The 18,907-nt window shown below is 33.2% G+C and overlaps 2 protein-coding genes across 3 annotated transcripts in view; one reads left to right on the top strand and one right to left on the bottom strand.

The window, feature by feature from the left end:
* Window positions 1–18,896, top strand: part of LOC133175462 (serine/arginine repetitive matrix protein 2-like) — a 33,673-nt gene extending 14,777 nt beyond the window's left edge. The window contains exons 10-29 of the mRNA XM_061310568.1: window positions 913–1,004; window positions 1,436–1,504; window positions 2,058–2,167; window positions 2,527–2,605; window positions 3,328–3,414; window positions 3,613–3,723; window positions 4,034–4,096; window positions 4,252–4,362; window positions 4,607–4,642; window positions 6,034–6,150; window positions 6,493–6,561; window positions 6,677–6,757; window positions 7,695–7,832; window positions 8,519–8,597; window positions 10,812–10,910; window positions 13,887–13,939; window positions 14,030–14,095; window positions 15,194–15,334; window positions 15,710–16,928; window positions 17,848–18,896. Coding sequence (XP_061166552.1) covers window positions 913–1,004; window positions 1,436–1,504; window positions 2,058–2,167; window positions 2,527–2,605; window positions 3,328–3,414; window positions 3,613–3,723; window positions 4,034–4,096; window positions 4,252–4,362; window positions 4,607–4,642; window positions 6,034–6,150; window positions 6,493–6,561; window positions 6,677–6,757; window positions 7,695–7,832; window positions 8,519–8,597; window positions 10,812–10,910; window positions 13,887–13,939; window positions 14,030–14,095; window positions 15,194–15,334; window positions 15,710–16,928; window positions 17,848–18,051 — 3,024 coding nt within the window. The 3' untranslated portion in view covers window positions 18,052–18,896. The remainder of the gene's footprint in view (window positions 1–912; window positions 1,005–1,435; window positions 1,505–2,057; window positions 2,168–2,526; window positions 2,606–3,327; window positions 3,415–3,612; window positions 3,724–4,033; window positions 4,097–4,251; window positions 4,363–4,606; window positions 4,643–6,033; window positions 6,151–6,492; window positions 6,562–6,676; window positions 6,758–7,694; window positions 7,833–8,518; window positions 8,598–10,811; window positions 10,911–13,886; window positions 13,940–14,029; window positions 14,096–15,193; window positions 15,335–15,709; window positions 16,929–17,847) is intronic.
* LOC133175534 (large ribosomal subunit protein eL36-like) overlaps window positions 1–18,907 on the bottom strand; it is a 415,093-nt gene that overhangs the window by 43,604 nt on the left and 352,582 nt on the right. The window lies entirely within an intron of this gene.

Below are 18,907 nucleotides of genomic sequence, written 5' to 3'. Positions count from 1 at the left end.
ATTACCAGGAAATTTCGATTCCTTTATTTTTCTTGGAATTTCGGCACTTTTCAACTTAGATTTTTAGCCATATCTTGAATATAGAGATGAACAGTTTGTCAGCACAACTCCTTTTAAACTGCTGCACAGAATTTCATCAGACTTTGCAGATATTTAGGACACAGTGTGTAGATGTGCATATTACCAGGAAATTCCGATTCCATTATTTTTGCCCTAAGAGTTTTGCCTATTATTGAATAAACTTTCCAGCTAGGTAATAAGGAAATCCACACTGGAATTAGCCTTTGTAATGACATTTTTTGTGAAATATTTTATGACCTTAAAAGACCCCTGTTGATTTTGAGATCAAAATATGAATGATTTAACACACACACAAAATCTTGAATCTTGGATAGTTCTCATCCCCCCCCACTCCCCTTAAATTGGTGCTTTGCCTTAAATTATTTCATAAGTACAGTATATAAACAAATTCATATGACTACATCATAATTTTGTTTCCATCAATTATTTAAATGTGTAAGTTGTCATGTGTTGGACATGGAATTACACTCATTAACAAATCGAAATCACTGAGGAATTTAAATAACAGTTTGTCAGCATAACTCCTGCACTGAATTTCCTGAAACTTTGTAGGTATTTCAGACATAATGTATAGATTTGTATATTACCAAGAAATTTTTATTCCATTATTTATCTAGAAACTTCAGCCCTATTAAATTTGTAACATACAAAGATTTGAATGTCCTTATATGCAAGAAGTTTTGATGTGATGATTTTTTGCAAGTAATGCCCCTTTTTGAATTATACCGTGTTTTTAAAATGCACTGTGCTATTCAGTACATGTTGCAATGTCGAGTTTTGGGGGAGCGTGGTGTATGTGAGCTTGCTCACTTTTTCTTTCATTATTTACAGAATGATGAGCATACCTATGCCTTTGATGTGGCTACAAAGACAAGAACTAAACACCTGTGGAAGTGCTGTGTCGAGCATCACACATTTTTCAGGTACCTCCATAGAACATATGTTAACCATCCTTTGGCTATCTTTCATTTTATTTACACCCACACTTTGATATTTATAAGTAGCTATATTCAGATGCAGAATTTATTTTATTTTATAAGCATTTTCTTTGTTATTCGTATTAACTTTCGTGCTTTGTATCTAGAATAGGAAATAAATATATTTTCATTTCCATTAAGTCAATTAATATTCATGTTCATTCATCATGGTTTGGCTTGCTATTTTATATTTATCATAGACTTTTAGTGTTTTTATATCATTGTATCTTCATATCACCATGAAATATTTGAATATTCCCTAGCCTTCTTCCTTCCGAAATAATTCTCCTCCGTGATATTTCTCTAACACAAGCCCGGGAGAAGCTACACTCTGGAGCTAGATATGATCATATTTTGTGTATTCTATTGCAATCTAGAATTAACCAGCTAGCAGATACATTAGCTCTTTCCTCCAAACACTCTAGACAAGCTGGAACCAGAAGGAGGTAAGATGGACGATTTATGGAAACTCGTATGAACGAAAAATCTCGTTGTCTTAACAAACTCACTAAATAATGACAAGTTATTTTCAGTTTTCGTATTTACACATACCACTCTAGAATCAAGAAACATAATGTTTTTTGCTCTAACCATTTCTAATCATTTGGTTAATTTTATTAAGACCTGTTTGATGGATATACACATTGTAATCTAACTTTAAATATGGTTGATAAAATTGAATGATAAGGAGTGACTTAATTTCTGAAAATTTTACTGATATTTTTTTACTCTCAAATATCTATTGATTCCAATGAATATTTATTTATTTATTGATTATTGAAATTTCATAATTTGAGATATCTTTGACAAATTAAGGATATAATTTTTGTACACTCTGTATGTACATGCATGTCTAACTTAGACATATATATTTTTGTGGAATTTGAAATAATGTTATAAAAATCTTAAAATGTCTTTCAAAGAAATTTCATATCTATTTCAGAATTCATCTCCTTTGATAAAATTCACAATTTAGAATATTCATTTTTCTTTTATTAGTGGTAGAAATGATAGACAGAATAATAATGATATCAGACAGCAGCCATTGGTTACTAGGATACCAAGCAGACGGCAACCAACCAGAAGCAAGTCAGACTCAAAACTAAACGGTAAAATTGCAAAAGTATAAATGTATACTAAATCAATATCCGGAATATCAAGATTACAAATATCTGGATAGAATTAATCTGTAGAATTCAACATAATTACTGTAAATATACATAAATTAACATACTCAAAATTTAACACAATTCTATTCATAAACTGATAAGCTTAATAAGAAATTAGCACACCTGGAATCATTCTGTACAGATTTGTTTTAATTTTATATTAGCTTATACATGAAATAGTGGGCAAGAAGCAGTGCAAAATTCAGGCACTGAAATGTGATTACCACTAAATTTAGTATGTTTACAGTGTAGGATCTGCAGAGAAGAAGCTTTATCATTCATAATGATTTCTGTTGTAGGAGGAAAGGCGGGCTCCTATTATAGTGTCATCAATGATGCAGCAGTCACCAGAGTTGTGGCCCCTGAACCAGTCAGAGGGTAATGCTTTAGCATATTGTGATTTCATTAATTTACTCGGGGATCAAGGCCACAATTTTTTGATTGGTAAATTCTTGGACAAATACATGTACCTGGTCCTATTCTATCCTTACATAATTTTGTTGGTCATTGATCACCTAATTTAGTGGTAGATGGGATCACCTTATTTAGTGGTAGATGGCTCAACTACGACATCAATAAAGTCAATTTGTGCTCATTGTATAGTGAAATATCACAGATGAACAGAAGGCTTCAAGCCAAATCAACAGAACTTTAGGCCATTCCAAGTTTTTTCTATGTTAAGCGTCCGTGTCCGCCTTGGTTTTTGACACCCCATGTCACAAAAAACAAACAAAATCATGAGTCCTCAAATTGAATATTCTGGTCCAAATCACTGAATTCTGTCAATTTCTCAAAGTGTTTGTCTACGATATATCATTAGGAATATAGTAAGCATTGAATACCTTGATTTTGCTGAAGAATTTTTTTTTTCTACTAGAAAAATAGATTAATGAAATCAAATCCTTTGAGTGATGTCATTTTTATGACTATAAAGTCTGTGTTTTATTTTTTGGTTTGTGTGCTTTTTGCAAATAGGTAGGTAGGTTTTTGAAAGATGGGTGGACGCTAAACAGAGAAAAAACTTGGAATGGCCTTATATTAAAATAATCTAAACATGTGACAATTTTCAGTAACTAATTCTGAAATTTTGGTTGTTTTAGATCTCGTCACAGAAGTTTGCCAGATCTACAGAGGAATCAGTCACCTAGAAGTACGAGAAGTGCACCCTGGGAAAAGGATGGGGATACGTGAGTTTTAAAATGTTTCGCTCACAATTCAAATTTCAAGGTCCTATGCATATAAAAAGACCTGTGTTACAAACTAATTTTATATTATTTGACTGCAAAGGGAGCAGTTTTTTAAATTTTGATGGATTGTTTAACTCAACCCTCCCCTCTCCCATATAGTGGTAAATTTAGCTATTACAGTAATTATTTGATTTATAGTGGGCTGTACACCTCAGGACGTGAGTCCCCAGTGTCACTACACAGTGACGTACAGAAGTTCCCCAGGAGAGTGGGTCAAACCAGTGATACAGAAAGTGGCCATAGACGCAAGTAAGGATTGTTTGTCTGCAGTAAAACAAGTTTTTCAGTGAATAATTTTTTTTCAAAAAACATTGTAAATATGGTTATATGAAAAGGTTTTATGTGGACATGAAATGTGAACATGCAGTAATTTATTTGCCTATTATTTAGTTTAACACTAGAATTTCAACAGTGTCAATCATGTTTGTATATGAGCTTTTTAAATTTTGAAAATAAAAGTTTTATAAATGTTGACATTCCATACATCGATCCAAAAGAAATAGGACCCTGAGAGGCAGAATGGAGATTCACAAATACATCTTGATTTGTTTCATTACAGATACTTTCCCAAAAACAAAGGTTCTGACAATGAAAGTGATGTGTCTTTTTCAAGAAGAAGGAGGTACTGCCATAAAGCATCCTTTTTTTAATGAAAAATTAGTGTCGTTTAATGATCCTTGAGCCACAGGATGTACTCTTGTACGAGATCTTCGGCGATATTTGATTTTTGTGTGATCATGATCAGTATCTTTAAGTATAAATGTTAAACCTTTATAGGAGGGATGGTGATAGTGGTAGCGAGTCTGATGTATCCCCCATGAGGAACCGCCGTCCCAAGAGTTCCGTGGAGCCATGGTACGAGAACCAATGGAATGAAGCCATGCAGGGGTTAGTATGTCTATAAATTCTAGTTTGAAATTTTTTTTAAATAAGCATAATATTTATTTAATAAAGTAATTGAATTACATATAATAATATGGTTTGTACATTATTGTTTCATTAAATTGTGGTTATTATATGTACAAATCAAATTTGGTTTTAACATTTGGAATTCCCTCATTTTAAAAACGTTCATATTTCTTGTCAAGTTTCATATACCAGTTTAAAGCAATTCACTAATATTTCTTTTTAGAATATTCCCAGCTAATGCTGAAAGCTATATGAATGGGTGAGTTCTCAATAATACATGCATTTCTTCAACATATAATGCAATTAAATAAATATGAAAATCTTTACTAAATAAGTTGAACTTCGATATCTTGAACACTGATATGTCAAATACCATGGAAATGTCGAAGTGATTTGGAAGTACAAACCCCTTTTTTAATATTTAATATTTTTATCAAACTTATTATGCCGATATGTATTTGTGAGAACTATTCAACTGCATCAAAAACGTTTGACGTTGAACTTTCCTGTGACCTTGACCTCACTTTTCTGAAATTTGCATTTTGCTTAGTTTTAAAGAAACCATTTAAGGACATTGGCAAGGTTCCTGGTTATTGTATAGAATTTTTCAAGAACTTTTGAGTAGGTTTAAATGCACTAAACATGCTATATTCTGGATCGTTTTACCTACCAATCCAACATTCTTTTTTAGATTTTGTCAAATTAGTGTTTTTACAATTCTTAATGCATTTCCTATGTAAAATGTTGATAAAAGGGACCTACAAAATTTTTCACCATAATATTTCTTCAAAACTCATTTATTTCATACAGTTTTTGTATTATATACATTATTGTATCTTCATTTCCTATGACTTCTAAATATTTTGGCTCAAAATGTATATATAGAAACAAGACATGGCTATACCGGCACCGATCATCATTTTTGAGTTGCGTCCCTTAACAGCTAAAATTGGTCAAGAGACTGGTTGATTGTTTTTATCATGTAATTGACTGAATTGATTGAAACACATTGTCATAAAAATATTGGCATGGATTTATTTTTAACTTTATTCGTAATTACTAAATGCTGATTCCTTCACACGACCTAAGAACTGTTCTCAGTCGGCATGGTCGACCTACCTTTTAGTATAGGCCTATGTGACATCCAGCATACTGAGCATAACAATGGTAAATGACGACCTGTTGGCTCTTTGTCCCTGAATACAATGTACAACAAAGCCATTACTACTTTTCTTTCTTGCTGTATAGATGATTCTACCCGTTGAAGGAAATGCACGTGCTTTTGTTTACCTCTGTAACATACGCTTTATTAGTTTTCACCGCTTAGAGAATTCTACACGGGAGATCACTCTCGATCACTATTTTATAAGGAAAAAAAACCATGTATCAAACCTTTTTTCTCCGGAAAACCCTGACTTGCCAATGTCCTTAAGATATATTTATGTAAGCTTATGCATAATTTGGTGAGAATTTATTAGCTATATCCAACTTTTTAGATTTCAATTTCAATTTTAAAGAAACTATTCAAGATATTATCATCAAATTTCATACACTAATACAAATTTTCATGTTGCATTACTAACATACCCTTGGCGGGGCATTCATGTCCTATGGACATATTTCTAGTTACTTTTTGTAATCTATTAACAGTTCTGTTCCATCCATTCATTCTGCTCCAGCTGGGGAGGTCAAGCGGCGGAGGAGACGAAGAACAAAATCCCCCGGGACGGCAAAACGTCCCCCAGAGGAACTCAAACAGCACATTGTGTAAGTTTATTACCTTACATTTAAAAACGATTAACGAAATAAAAAGACTTTGAATACTTGACATACACTATATGTACAGGACGTTGTGTAAACTTTATAATTGCATCAAGAAGATTGACTCTCAAAAACACTGAAGATTTTACATGTACAGTTGAACTTCAGTTTCTCAAACATCAATATCTTGATTGCCATGAATGTGTCGGAGTTAGTTGGAGGTCCCAACTACTTTTTCCATATAAATTTTAACCCTAGTATTTCAAATCCTCAGGCATAACCATTTTTTTTTTCTTGGCCTCATGCAGTTCAAGATGTGAAGGTTTGACTGTACTCTATAAATTGTAGATATGACTTGGTCGACACTGAAGGCATGGCACCTGAAGATCTCCAAGATATTCCATATCTCAGAGTCGAGTAAGTTGGACAAATTGGCACCAAAATTATGATCTTATGAAAATTTTCAAGAAGTTTATATTAGCTTTACCATAATATGTAATGAAACATGAGAAAATCACTTTTTTTTTTTAAGAACAAAAGCAGAGCCCTTTAAACCCAAGTTTTCATCCCATGCACGTCAACGATTTAGGTCTCCAAAAAGGAGAGGATTTGGGTGAGTAGATTTTACCTGAGTCAGACATTCAAAGTTACACAATACATTACATTGTATTTAATAGTTTGTTACTCCAATGATAGATATTGACATGTTTTGGTAATTTTCTTTGATATTTGTATGTTTGATTATAGAAATGAACTACTGAAGCACTTAGAGAGTGGCATCGACGCAAGCCACAGGTTTTGTGTCCATTCTATTTCCACAAACTAGAATGGACACAAAACCTGTGGCTTGCGACGATGAGAGAGTGGCAGAGTACACACATCTGTTAGACAGACTCAGCGTTGAATATGCATAAGTTTCGAGATTGAAACATCTCCCTTGGTGCACTCTTTCGTTATTGAGGGGATTGAGTCTTGTTTCTGCGTAAACCGTCAGATGGGACAGTTATTACTAAGTAGTTTTGGATATGTTGCATCATTGATATAGCAGTTTATCATAACTGTTTGTCAGAATGCACTCATCAACTCAAAAATTACCAAATTTAATTAATTAAAGGCGTCATTCATTTTTTTCTGCCAAAAAATATCGGGGGAAAAAATATCAGTGGATGACATCAAATGAAGGATTTATGTATGTTTGTGTAAGTCAACAACCTGTCCCACTTCCATGCTGATATGGATACTTTTTGTGCCTCCATCGTTGGAGAGCTACAATCTCAAAACTTGTGCATTATTGAATTTCTTCATTTCTTAATAACATTTATATGGGGTTTTAGATATCACCTAATATCAAAATAATATTAGGCCTTTCTAGATCTGCGTACTGATATGTGTGGAGTCACACTTTGTCTTAAAAATTTCAATGATATCTGTTCATTTCTTTTTGGAGAATTTTGTGGAAAATTAACAAACATACATGTACCAGATAGATAACGCATAATCCTTCTCTAACTTCATTTCTAAAGCTACATTAATGAATTTCTTTATTTCAGAGACCAAGATTCTGGTCAACCACAGCTACCTCAGTCTGGGGATCCACCCCCTCCCTACACCCCCTCGGAACCCTCCCGCAGAACACCGGAGCTGGGCTACCGGAACTACATGAGTGACACCAATGCATATCACAATAGGCAAGTCCAAAACTGATACCTGTATCGTTATTGAATACAACAGGGTATATTTGAAAAATACCAAAAATGAATGCATATAAAAAGCAAGCATACTTAAGAAGTGAAGCATTTGTAAGTCAAATTTTAAAAAGTCTTATAAAAATGAATATTTTCTTTGGTTTCACTAATATTTTCGGGGATCATATCTTATGGTTTGGGGGAAAAGTACAATTTCTTGGTAAACTTTGTATGTTCATGGAAAGCTTTGTCTTGCTATGTATCATCAGTAAAATTTGCAGTTCTTTTGAGCACCTTATTTCATGATTCAGCTCAACCATGAAAACAGTGAAAAAGTGTTCAACAAAAAATGATGAAATCACAGTAGGTCATACTGTATACAGGGTTATTTTTGCCCCATGTTATTTTTCACCCTTTCACACTTGCAAACAATATTGTCCCATTTTAATTTTGCCCAGTCACAGTTTTGTTTAAGAAATTATACTTTTTTCTTAAAATTCATCCTCGTCTTAAATTCACCCACCTGTGTCTTAAGGGCGAAGGGGTGAAAATAAAATGGGGATGAAAATTTCCCTGTATACAGTATTAGTAGGTTGATTCCAAAGGATTGTTAATGTTGAGTAATGCCTGAGAAAAAAAAAAATTATTTTATTTCATATTTACATGATTTGGTTATTTTCTAATTTAAGGAGTGATATGGAAACACAAAGCAATAAGTCTGGATCCACCTACAGATCTTCTCATCACCCAGGTTCTACTAAATACAGGGTAAGCTGCTTTATTTGAAATTTTTTTTTTAATTAAAGATAAGATTGTTTCTAAGATTTTCTATTCAGTATGTACAGAAGTGTATTAGGGCTGCAGTAGTATCTTTTATTAATTTGTTATAACAAGTTACTAATTTGTTATAACAAATTATCAATTTGTTATAACAAATTATCAATTTGTTAAAACAAATTACTAATTTCTTATAACAGATTAGTAATTTGTTATAACGAATTGGTAATGTGTTATAACAAATTACTATTTTTGATAAAGTGAAAGTGTATACAGATCTATGGAAGCTAGATGAGATCAGAAATCTTTTTATAAGTTGGATTTGTGAAAATAATAAATGTACAAGCTCTGCAGCTACAGCTTTTGACCAATATATGTTAATCTGGATTTACATCTTTTAGCACTTAGAGTTTTCACTGTCAAACATTATTTTTATAAAGATACAATGCATCACATTCTTTGGTTCCTAATTACTTATTCTTAGGAGCTCTATTTGAATTTTGTCCTCCTCCCCCACCAGGGCTCCGTCCTTGACTCCCATCTACCAGGTCATTGCATCCCCGTTCGTATGCTAGGAAAAAAATATCTTATCTAAGACGTTATTTTGAGAGGGAATTTTTCCCACCCTGAATCAACATGTTCAACATAATATGTTTTCTTTTTGAATATGTCTTCTTATTTATTTTATTTCATTTTACCCCCCCCCCTTCTCTCTCTCGATTCATTCTATACATGTACCAAATGATGATCTACTTTACGTACTGCTTTTCAATTTTTAAATGTATCATTAATTTTATGCATGTATGTACTTAGACAAATGGAGAGAGTATAATAGGCATTTATGCCTTCTGTTCAACCCAGTTTATGTATAATGAATAAAATATATTTTAAACTGAACCACCGTTCCTAATGCATAAACCTGAATCTGCTCCTCTGGTGAACCTCCTTGGCCCCAATTTATGCTGGGGGCAATAAAGGCAACATTGACAAAAATGAATTTGTAGATAAATTATCATAGAAAAATTGATGAACACTCTGTAATAACCTTCTCTGAAAATGAAAATAAACAGTATTCTTGAGTGGGTAGTACTTCGTAAAATTTGAATTTAGATACCTTGTGAAATTTTTTCATGTAACTGTATGTATGTAATTTTTATAATCAAAATACGTGCCTTTTGGAAAAGCCCTCAAAGTCCCACTAAAACCTTCATAACTTATTATTTGCTGAAAACTTTGACAGTTGTTTCTTCAAATTCATTTGTAATTTGTATCCTGGTTGTCTCATATAGGACTACTCATATATGTTACAAGAAATCGTTAAGCAATATAATTTGTTATAACAATACACACAAAATATTACACATGTGTAAAGAAGGAAAAATTAGGTCTTCTCCCCTTTTGACCCCTGTGTTGATTTGAATGGACGACATTGAAATCATATTTAATTGTCCGGAACTTCGAATTTTTCTCGAAGGATCCAACATTCTGTATTTCTTCTACATAATCCCTGGGATGCAGCTATTCTTTTAATTGTCTAACAGAGACATCTATTCCAAGGAACTGACTCAAAAAAAAAGAAAGAAAAAAAACAACAACAACAAAACAAAACAAAAATTTAAAAAATAACCTGCAATTAAACCAAAATTAAAGTGCTTTAATCTAAGTTGCTATTTCATCTAAATCCATATTAACATATTGATCAAAAGCTCTCCAAAGCTTATGCTTTATGTTTTCATAAAACCGATTTAAAGTAAGATTTCTGATCTGATCTGATCTGGCTTCAGTAGATCTGTACTCACCTTCATATTTTGTCAAAAATAATAATTTTCTTAAATCAAATTACTAATTTGTTATAACAAATTACAAATTTGTTATATCAAATTATTAATTTGTTATATCAAATTATTAATTTGTTATATCAAATTATTAATTTGTTATATCAAATTATTAATTTATTATAACAAATTACTAATCTGTTATAACAAATTAATAATTTGTTGTAACAAATTTGTAATTTAATTTGTTAAAACAAATTAATAAAAGATACTGCTGCGGCCCTATTACGCTTCCGTAAGTATGTATGAGGCATAAAGTCTGAGTAAATTTTTTCGAAACTTCATTTTATTCTGGTAAATCAATCCTGTATGTTTTGGTTATATAGGGGATAGTTTACTTTTTTCTTCAATGCTAATGTGAATTTTTCAGCCGCAGAGAATATTTTTTTATGGTGACTCAGCATCGGTCGCATCGTATGACACATCTCGTAGCTGGGACACGACACGTAGCTTTGATAAATTCTATCAGGTCTGAGATGCATGGTGACAGGACTCATATACTATAGAAACAATATCTTTAATTCATTTAACAACTCTAGTCATGTAAAAAATAACAGTAGATTAATACAGGTTAAAATAAAAACTGGCACTAGATAAATATAATTATACACATAGTAAGTTTCTTCAATAACAGATGCATGTTCCAAGTTACGAGTAGACTAGTCAGGATGCCTAGTCAGATAATTCATTCCAGAGGGTGTCGGGGTGGGATTAATGGAAAATTACACTTAGTTACAGAGAAACCTAGTTATGTGTATCTTAAAATTGACGAGTCAAGGAAAAAGTTTGAGAGAGTAGGAAAAACTTGACGTCTGAGGTTTTGAGATATCCAAGGGACATTTGAGGTTTTGAGATATCCAAGGGACATCTGAGGTTTTGAGATATCCAAGGGACATTTGAGGTTTTGAGATATCCAAGGGACGTCTGAGCTTTTGAGATATCTTAGAATTCAAGATTATTGAGGTTAAAAAAAAAACGCATTAAAGAAATAGTGGTTTGGACTTCTGACTCACTCCGACATAACCTTGGTTTTAAGATATGGATGTTTGAGATTCTGAACAAATTCATAAAGGAATTTATTCTGATTTCCAGATGGAATGGTACATGTATTTATGCTAAAAGATTGTGTTTACAGGTGCTCTGATATTATGATTTGATTTTACTAATGATATAGTGTCTATTATCAAAAACAGTGGGATTTATATGTTAAACCCCTTGTTAAATTCTTTTTACAATTTGACATGCAAAGTTCCTTTGTCTTTCAGTACAGATTAATTTTCATAAAAGTTTTTCAAGACAAGAATTTATTTTATCCTTTCTTTTACAATTTCATTAAGAGAAATTCTTGTCTGTGAAAAAATTTAGGTAATTGGAATAATAATATTTGTTTGTTTTTTTTATTTAAACAACTGTATTTACTTTTAAATATACATGTACATGTACCTTTATGATTTTTCTGGGCCATCACACCAAACAGAGAAAACTCTTATGAAACATACATGTATGACACCAGCTATCTATAAGTTGTAATAAAAATGTACATATGTATTGTTCTTTAGTTTATAATAGAGTTTGATTTTTGCTTCAATTAAAGAAAAAATTATTCCAATAAATAAAAAATTATTTTGTCTCATTTTTAAGCATAATGATTCGTTAACCTTAGAAAAGGAATAAATACCATTATGCATATGTTTTTCAGGAAATAAATTGTGTAAATTTAATTTTTTTTAGCTCACCTGAGCTGAAAGCTCAAGTGAGCTTTTCTGATCACATTTTGTCCGGCGTCCGTCTGTCTGTCCGTCTGTCTGTCCGTCTGTCTGTAAACTTTTCACATTTTCGACTTCTTCTCAAGAACCACTGGGCCAATTTCAACCAAACTTGCCACAAAGTATCCTTGGGTAAAGGGGATTCAAGTTTGTTCAAATGAAGGGCCATGCCCTCTTCCAAGGGGAGATAATTAGGAATTAGTGAAAAAATAATGGCATCATTTAAAAATCTTCTTCTCAAGAACCATACGGCCAGGAAAGATAAAACTCATGTGGAAGCATCCTTAGGTAGTGTAGATTCAAGTTTGTTCAAATCATGAGCCCCGGGGGTAGGGCAGGGCCACAATGGAGGATCAAAATTTTACATAGAAATATATAGGAAAAATCTTTAAAAATCTTCTTCTCAAGAACAGCAAAGCCATGATGAGTCATATTTATATGGAAGCATCCTCAAGTAGTGTAGATATAAGTTTGTTCAAACCATGACCCCGGGGGGTAGGGCGGGGCCACAATGGAGGATCAAAGTTTTACATAGAAATATATAGGAAAAATCTTTAAAAATCTTCTTCTCAAGAACAGCAAAGCCATGATGAGTCATATTTATATGGAAGCATCCTCAGGTAGTGCAGATTCAAATTTGTTCAAACCATGACCCCCGGGGGTAGGGCGGGGCCACAATGGAGGATCAAAGTTTTACATAGAAATATATAGGAAAAATCTTTAAAAATCTTCTTCTCAAGAACAGCAAAGCCATGATGAGTTATATTTATATGGAAGCATCGTCAGGTAGTGCAGATTCAAGTTTGTTCAAACCATGACCCCCAGGGGTAGGGCGGGGCCACAATGGAGGATCAAAGTTTTACATAGAAATATATAGGAAAAATCTTTAAAAATCTTCTTCTCAAGAACAGCAAAGCCATGATGAGTCATATTTATATGGAAGCATCCTCAGCTAGTGTAGATTCAATTTTGTTCAAATCATGACCCCCGGGGGTAGGGCGGGGCCACAAGTGAGGATCAAAGTTTTACATAGAAATATATAGGAAAAATCTTTAAAAATCTTCTTCTCAAGAACAGCAAAGCCATGATGAGTCATATTTATATGGAAGCATCCTCAGGTAGTGCAGATTCAAGTTTGTTCAAATCATGATCCCCGGGGGTAGGGCGGGTCACAATGGAGGATCAAAGTTTTACATAGAAATATATAGGAAAAATCTTTAAAAATCTTCTTCTCAAGAACAGCAAAGCCATGATGAGTCATATTTATATGGAAGCATCCTCAGGTAGTGTAGATTCAAGTTTGTTCAAACCATGATCCCCGGGGGTAGGGTGGGGCCACAAGTGAGGATCAAAGTTTTACATAGAAATATAAAGGAAAAATCTTTAAAAATCTTCTTCTCAAGAGCAGCAAAGCCATGATGAGTCATATTTATATGGAAGCATCCTCAAGTAGTGTAGATTCAAGTTTGTTCAAACCATGATCCCCGGGGGTAGGGAGGAGCCACAATGGGGGATCAAATTTTTACAAAGGAATATATGGGAAATTTTTTTTAAAATCTTCTCAAGTACAACAAAGCCATTTGTTATATTGACATGGAAGCATCATCAGGTAGTTTAAAATTCAAGCCAATGTGCTCAGGTGAGCGATGTGGCCCATGGGCCTCTTGTTTTATTTTTAGAACCAGACAAACACAAACAGAGAGGGTACATCTGAGCAGAGTTTTGGTCACAGGTGAATAAGCACAATCATTTGAGGCTTTGGATTCTCGAATAATCATTTACATTCTACGACCCCTGTAATTAATTAAATTTATTTGATTAGGATGGACAGTATTAGGAGCCAACCCCATAGTTCAAACACTTCAACAGCCCAGTACAGGTTGCAGAGGTAATCAAATTTAATTTGTAGATTTTTTTTTTTTTTTTTTTTTTTGAATATGGCTTATTAGTTAAACTGGCACAAATCAAGGGAGGTAAGTATGTATGACTTAGTATGCAGATCTTATCCATCTCCTTTGCAGAGTTGTCATTCATTCCCCTCTCAGACACCTTTGCAATGGGCTCATGTCAAGATAAAAAAAAAAATGTTATTCCAAGGATTATTTCAAATTAAACTATAAGTTTTAGATCTGTTTAGTATATTTCAATCTTAAAGGACAAACATTAGCACAGGCATTTAATTATAATGAATTGAAACAAACACACTATTTTTCGTGTTTATCACTGTAATATATGCGAGCCGATGACAGAGGTGAATGTATCATGAGGCGAGTGATGTCTTATCATGGCTATTTTTCTGTTTTTCTCATGTCTTCCTTGGCATAATATAATGTTTTAAAATCATGCATATACATGTAGCAAATTTCCCATACGGAAACTGTCCCCATACAAACAAAATCAAGAATTAACAGAAAATATACATGTACGTGTACATCACAAAAACAAAACTCTCTCACACACTAAGAATACTAAGAATATTTACATGTATCTAGCTTCCGATTACAGACTCATATTTAATACTTACATGTATTTACTAGATAGATATTCGTTTTATAATCAGTGTTTCATGATTGTGTGGCCAGTCTCATAAGCTTATTATTTAAACAAACGGTCTAATCATGCATTAACACATTCAGTCATTAATTAAGCATCCTATAATTGTGTATTCAATGCTTTATTTGCAATACACATTGACATTTTTACTTAGAGTATGTACTAGCTTTTACATTATTATATTAATACTGCAATAAAAAAAAATAAGATTCATTAAATTAATCTTGATTATGACATAATATAAATGATAATAACAAAGATACATATATGATAAAGACTAAATTCATAATTAATTTTGAAGTCCTAATGAGTGTTCTAAATTCCAATTTTGACGTGTGATCAATAAAACAAATAATCAATTTTTAAAAGGACATAAAACTTTAACTGACAAATTTTCATGTATATTTTTCTTAAACACTAATTTTACAAACAGCATCAAACAAGAAAATACTAGCACAAATCAGTCGGACGATACTATTGGTCCTAATTCTGAAAGTGTGTCAGACGACACACTGGAAGCCATTGATCACATGACCCAATCAAATGTTGCCAAGGAAACTGAGGTTGAGGACAGGTAAAGATTGTTTTGAAAGAGAGCTGTTTAATTTTTTTTTTTTTCAGCATAATGAACAAAATACATTTTACTCAGAATCTGTTTGCATGTATTGTACACGTATATAGAATTTTTTGTGAAAAGATATGACCATTTTTGAAGAGAGTTTCTCTCCTTGCTTCCTTTAAATTTTCTTTTATTTCCAGATGGGTGGGTAAATTTGTCTTATTTCTCTGCATCAGTGCATGATTTGCTATACATGATCTGCTTAATTTTGATACAAAGTACAAAAAAAATGTATTAAAGCTTAAATTTATTATTAAATATGTAGATGTTGGTCAGTTTTTGAAGAATATATTTTCTAACTGGACACATAATTAACACATTTGTTTTTAGACAACCCCGGCCTGGATCTTCTGGACAGAGGTACAATGGCTCAAGTGGATACACATCAGATATAGCTCCAGCCAAGCCAAGAACCAGCGGATACATGTCAGATGTGGTACCCAGTCATTCCCAGAATTACCGTTCAAACAATCCCAATGCTTATAAACCACCACCCGGAAACACAAAAATGAACAACAGTCCAATGAGTGACATTTCCAAAGTGTCGGAGAGATACAGGAGTCCTGTAAGTGGGAATCAGTCCCGGACTACTCCAAACTCCAGACAGGAGAATTCGCAGTATAGCAGGAGGCATAATAATGAAAATCCTTCGCAGTCTGATTATGTTTCTGATGCGGAATCATCTCGTCGACATCGAACACCAGAATCACCACGTCGCCACCAGACCCCGGAATCTCAATTAAAATATGATCCCCCGAGTTACAGTCGCCCCCCTCATTCCATGTATTCTGTCACACCTCCGTCCACAGCTGAAATTCTGAGAACAGATAATTCACACACTCATCCCCAAAACCAGTCTTACCTGAGTCAGCAACATCCGAATACTCCAGTTACACCTGAATATGGTCGGAGAACAGGCTACAATACAAGTCAAGCTGACCACGTGAATTCATCCTTAACCTCCAGTAACTTGTCTTCCATGGTTTATAATTCCTCCCCTTACAAACAGACTACCCCCTCCAGTGTTCATACAGACAATACAAGCCAGCCGTCCAGTGTGTTTACAGGGAGCTCTCCCAAGTCTCATAACAATGCACGAAACGTTAATGCCCGGTTATTCAGCCCACATCAAGCAGGTGACTATTCTAGACTTTCTAACCAGGAAAATGTTTCGCTTAACAGTTCTGGATATACCCCAAACAGGAGTATGGAGAATAAAAACTTACCGGTACTCTATAACACAAGTGAACCGCCTGGCAGGGGAAATCAAAACAATACCTCATATAACCACAGACAGTTACAAGGAAGGGGGGACCAGGAGAGACCCCCGCACTATGACCCACGAGGGCGTCTCAGTAGAAGACAACATGAAAACTCCCCATACAGTGACAGGGGTCAGTTAACGGGGAGGGGTGGAGTAGACCCACCCTATCATCAGGGGAGATCACCCAGCAAGGCCAGTCAGAATTACTCATCATACAATGGCTTCACTGGAATTCAGTCACCGACTGACCACACCAGCGCAAATAGTTCACACAATACTTCACAGGTTAGAGATGAATATGTGTAATTAATAACAAGATCATGACATTGAAAATACACATGTATCTATCATATCAGCTTAAAGAGTTGGTTTACAATGTATTCAAGTATTATTGCTTTGCATAGACTGTATGTATAATGTAATTGTCTGTGGTCAGAATGGAAAGTATGTGTTTACAGGAGATGTATATGATATTCTCAGAACAGTGCTCTTCCCCCATCACTGTATAAGCAGATCTGTACGTCTATCTGGCTTTCCTTGCGTAACATTGTTTGGGTTTTCTCATTAATTTACTTGGACCAAACTCATATCTTCTGATCTGTAATGGTCTTATATACCCTTTGGTTAACATTTTGTTTATGTGGATTGAAATTAATTTTTTTTCCTTTGAAGACTAATTTATTTTATTTTCCGTAACTAACTGACATGATAATTTAGGAGTAGTTTTTTTTCATGAAATGAAACAAAAGGAAAAAGTCTAATCCAGAGTGTTGAGTAAAAAAAACTTATGAAGTAATAGAATTGATATAGTAACAGCATGTTGAAATACATGTGTGTGTAAGAATTCAAAAATTTTAAAGGTTTAATTTCAATCTTGAACGGAATTTTCTATATATAGAGCAGCTCTATATACTTCATTTTTGGTCAAAATAAATTTGAGATCTTTTTATTATTAGTATTTAAGATTAAAAATATTTCATCAAAAATTTATGAATGTTTTCACAAAATAATGTATGTTCATGTTATTTAGAACAACTTTTAAATTTGGCTTTAATCATTTTCAATCTTTCTTCAGCATATTTAAAAGGCTTTCAGTTCAGTAAGAGCTAATCAAGCTGTTATAATGCAAGTACCCTTCTCCTACTGTAATCCTTTATAAATATAATTCATCTCCTTGCTAACAAACCTTTGCATGATGTTGTAGTTTCATTCCTCTTGGCTTGGTTATCAACAATCTCCCTCATATTCATCACCAAGGAAACCGCCTCATCCTCATCCTCAAGCATCTCAACGATCAGGATTCAGCATCCCTTCACAGAGAAGCTTGAATCATTCTGCTGTAGAAGCTAGCTCCCTGAGGCCAGTCTATCGAAATCCACAAAGACATGATCTGGTCACAGAAATATGAGTGGCTTGATATTATATGCATGTTTTGCAGCAGAAACCATTTATCTGTGTGAATTTACCCTTGCTTGCTATTGAGAAGAAATGTTCAGTACACATTTGCATGAAAATGGGGTGTCAGTTCATTTTAGCTCCTTGTATATATTATGAATTCCATTTTACTTTGGTAAATAAAATCTACCTATCTTGATTATTTGTGATTATGCACAAGTGCAATACCATGAGTGTTTCAGTCTTTGTTCAATTTATACCTGCATTTCTGCATTCATTGAAATCTTTGCATCTTTTAAATCTACCTAATATTTAAAATTGATAGAATGATACAATGCAATAAAGGGTTTAAATCTAGATAATTTTCTTTAAAAGTGATTTGTTGACAATTGGAGTATAAATATACATGTAATACACTTGTAGAGTATTGTTATTAAGAGAGAAGATAAATGTTGCAGCATTGAGAAATTAAAGATCATTTTTACTTAAAATATTTAAACTACACTTTAAAATTTTGTTTTGTTTAATCTCTTCATGTATCGAAAAACATTTGCATGTCATTTCAAATGAATGTCTTACTCTGGGGGAAAAATAATGTTGGCAAAGATATTCTAAAATTCAATATGTCAGTGCTTTGAACTAGTGCTTTAAGTTCCAATATATTCCTTTCTGCATTTACAGTTGACATTAACATTGTACAATGTATGTGTTTGGTTTAAACAAGATACATCTTGACTTTTGTGTACATTCTTAATCTGATTATTTATATATTTATATATGGAGTTCATATGATATTTCACATGTAATATTTTTGTTTTATATTTTTGGGGAATACTTAATAAAAATTTTACTGATGTTGTTTGCCATTT

This window comes from Saccostrea echinata, unplaced genomic scaffold, assembly GCF_033153115.1.
Source record: "Saccostrea echinata isolate AGI-Se365-2 ecotype Australia unplaced genomic scaffold, CSIRO_AGI_Sech_v1 ptg000002l, whole genome shotgun sequence".
Taxonomy (NCBI): Eukaryota; Metazoa; Mollusca; class Bivalvia; order Ostreida; family Ostreidae; genus Saccostrea; species Saccostrea echinata.
Note: the sequence above shows the minus strand (reverse complement) of the source record. Positions and strands in the feature narration are given on the sequence as shown.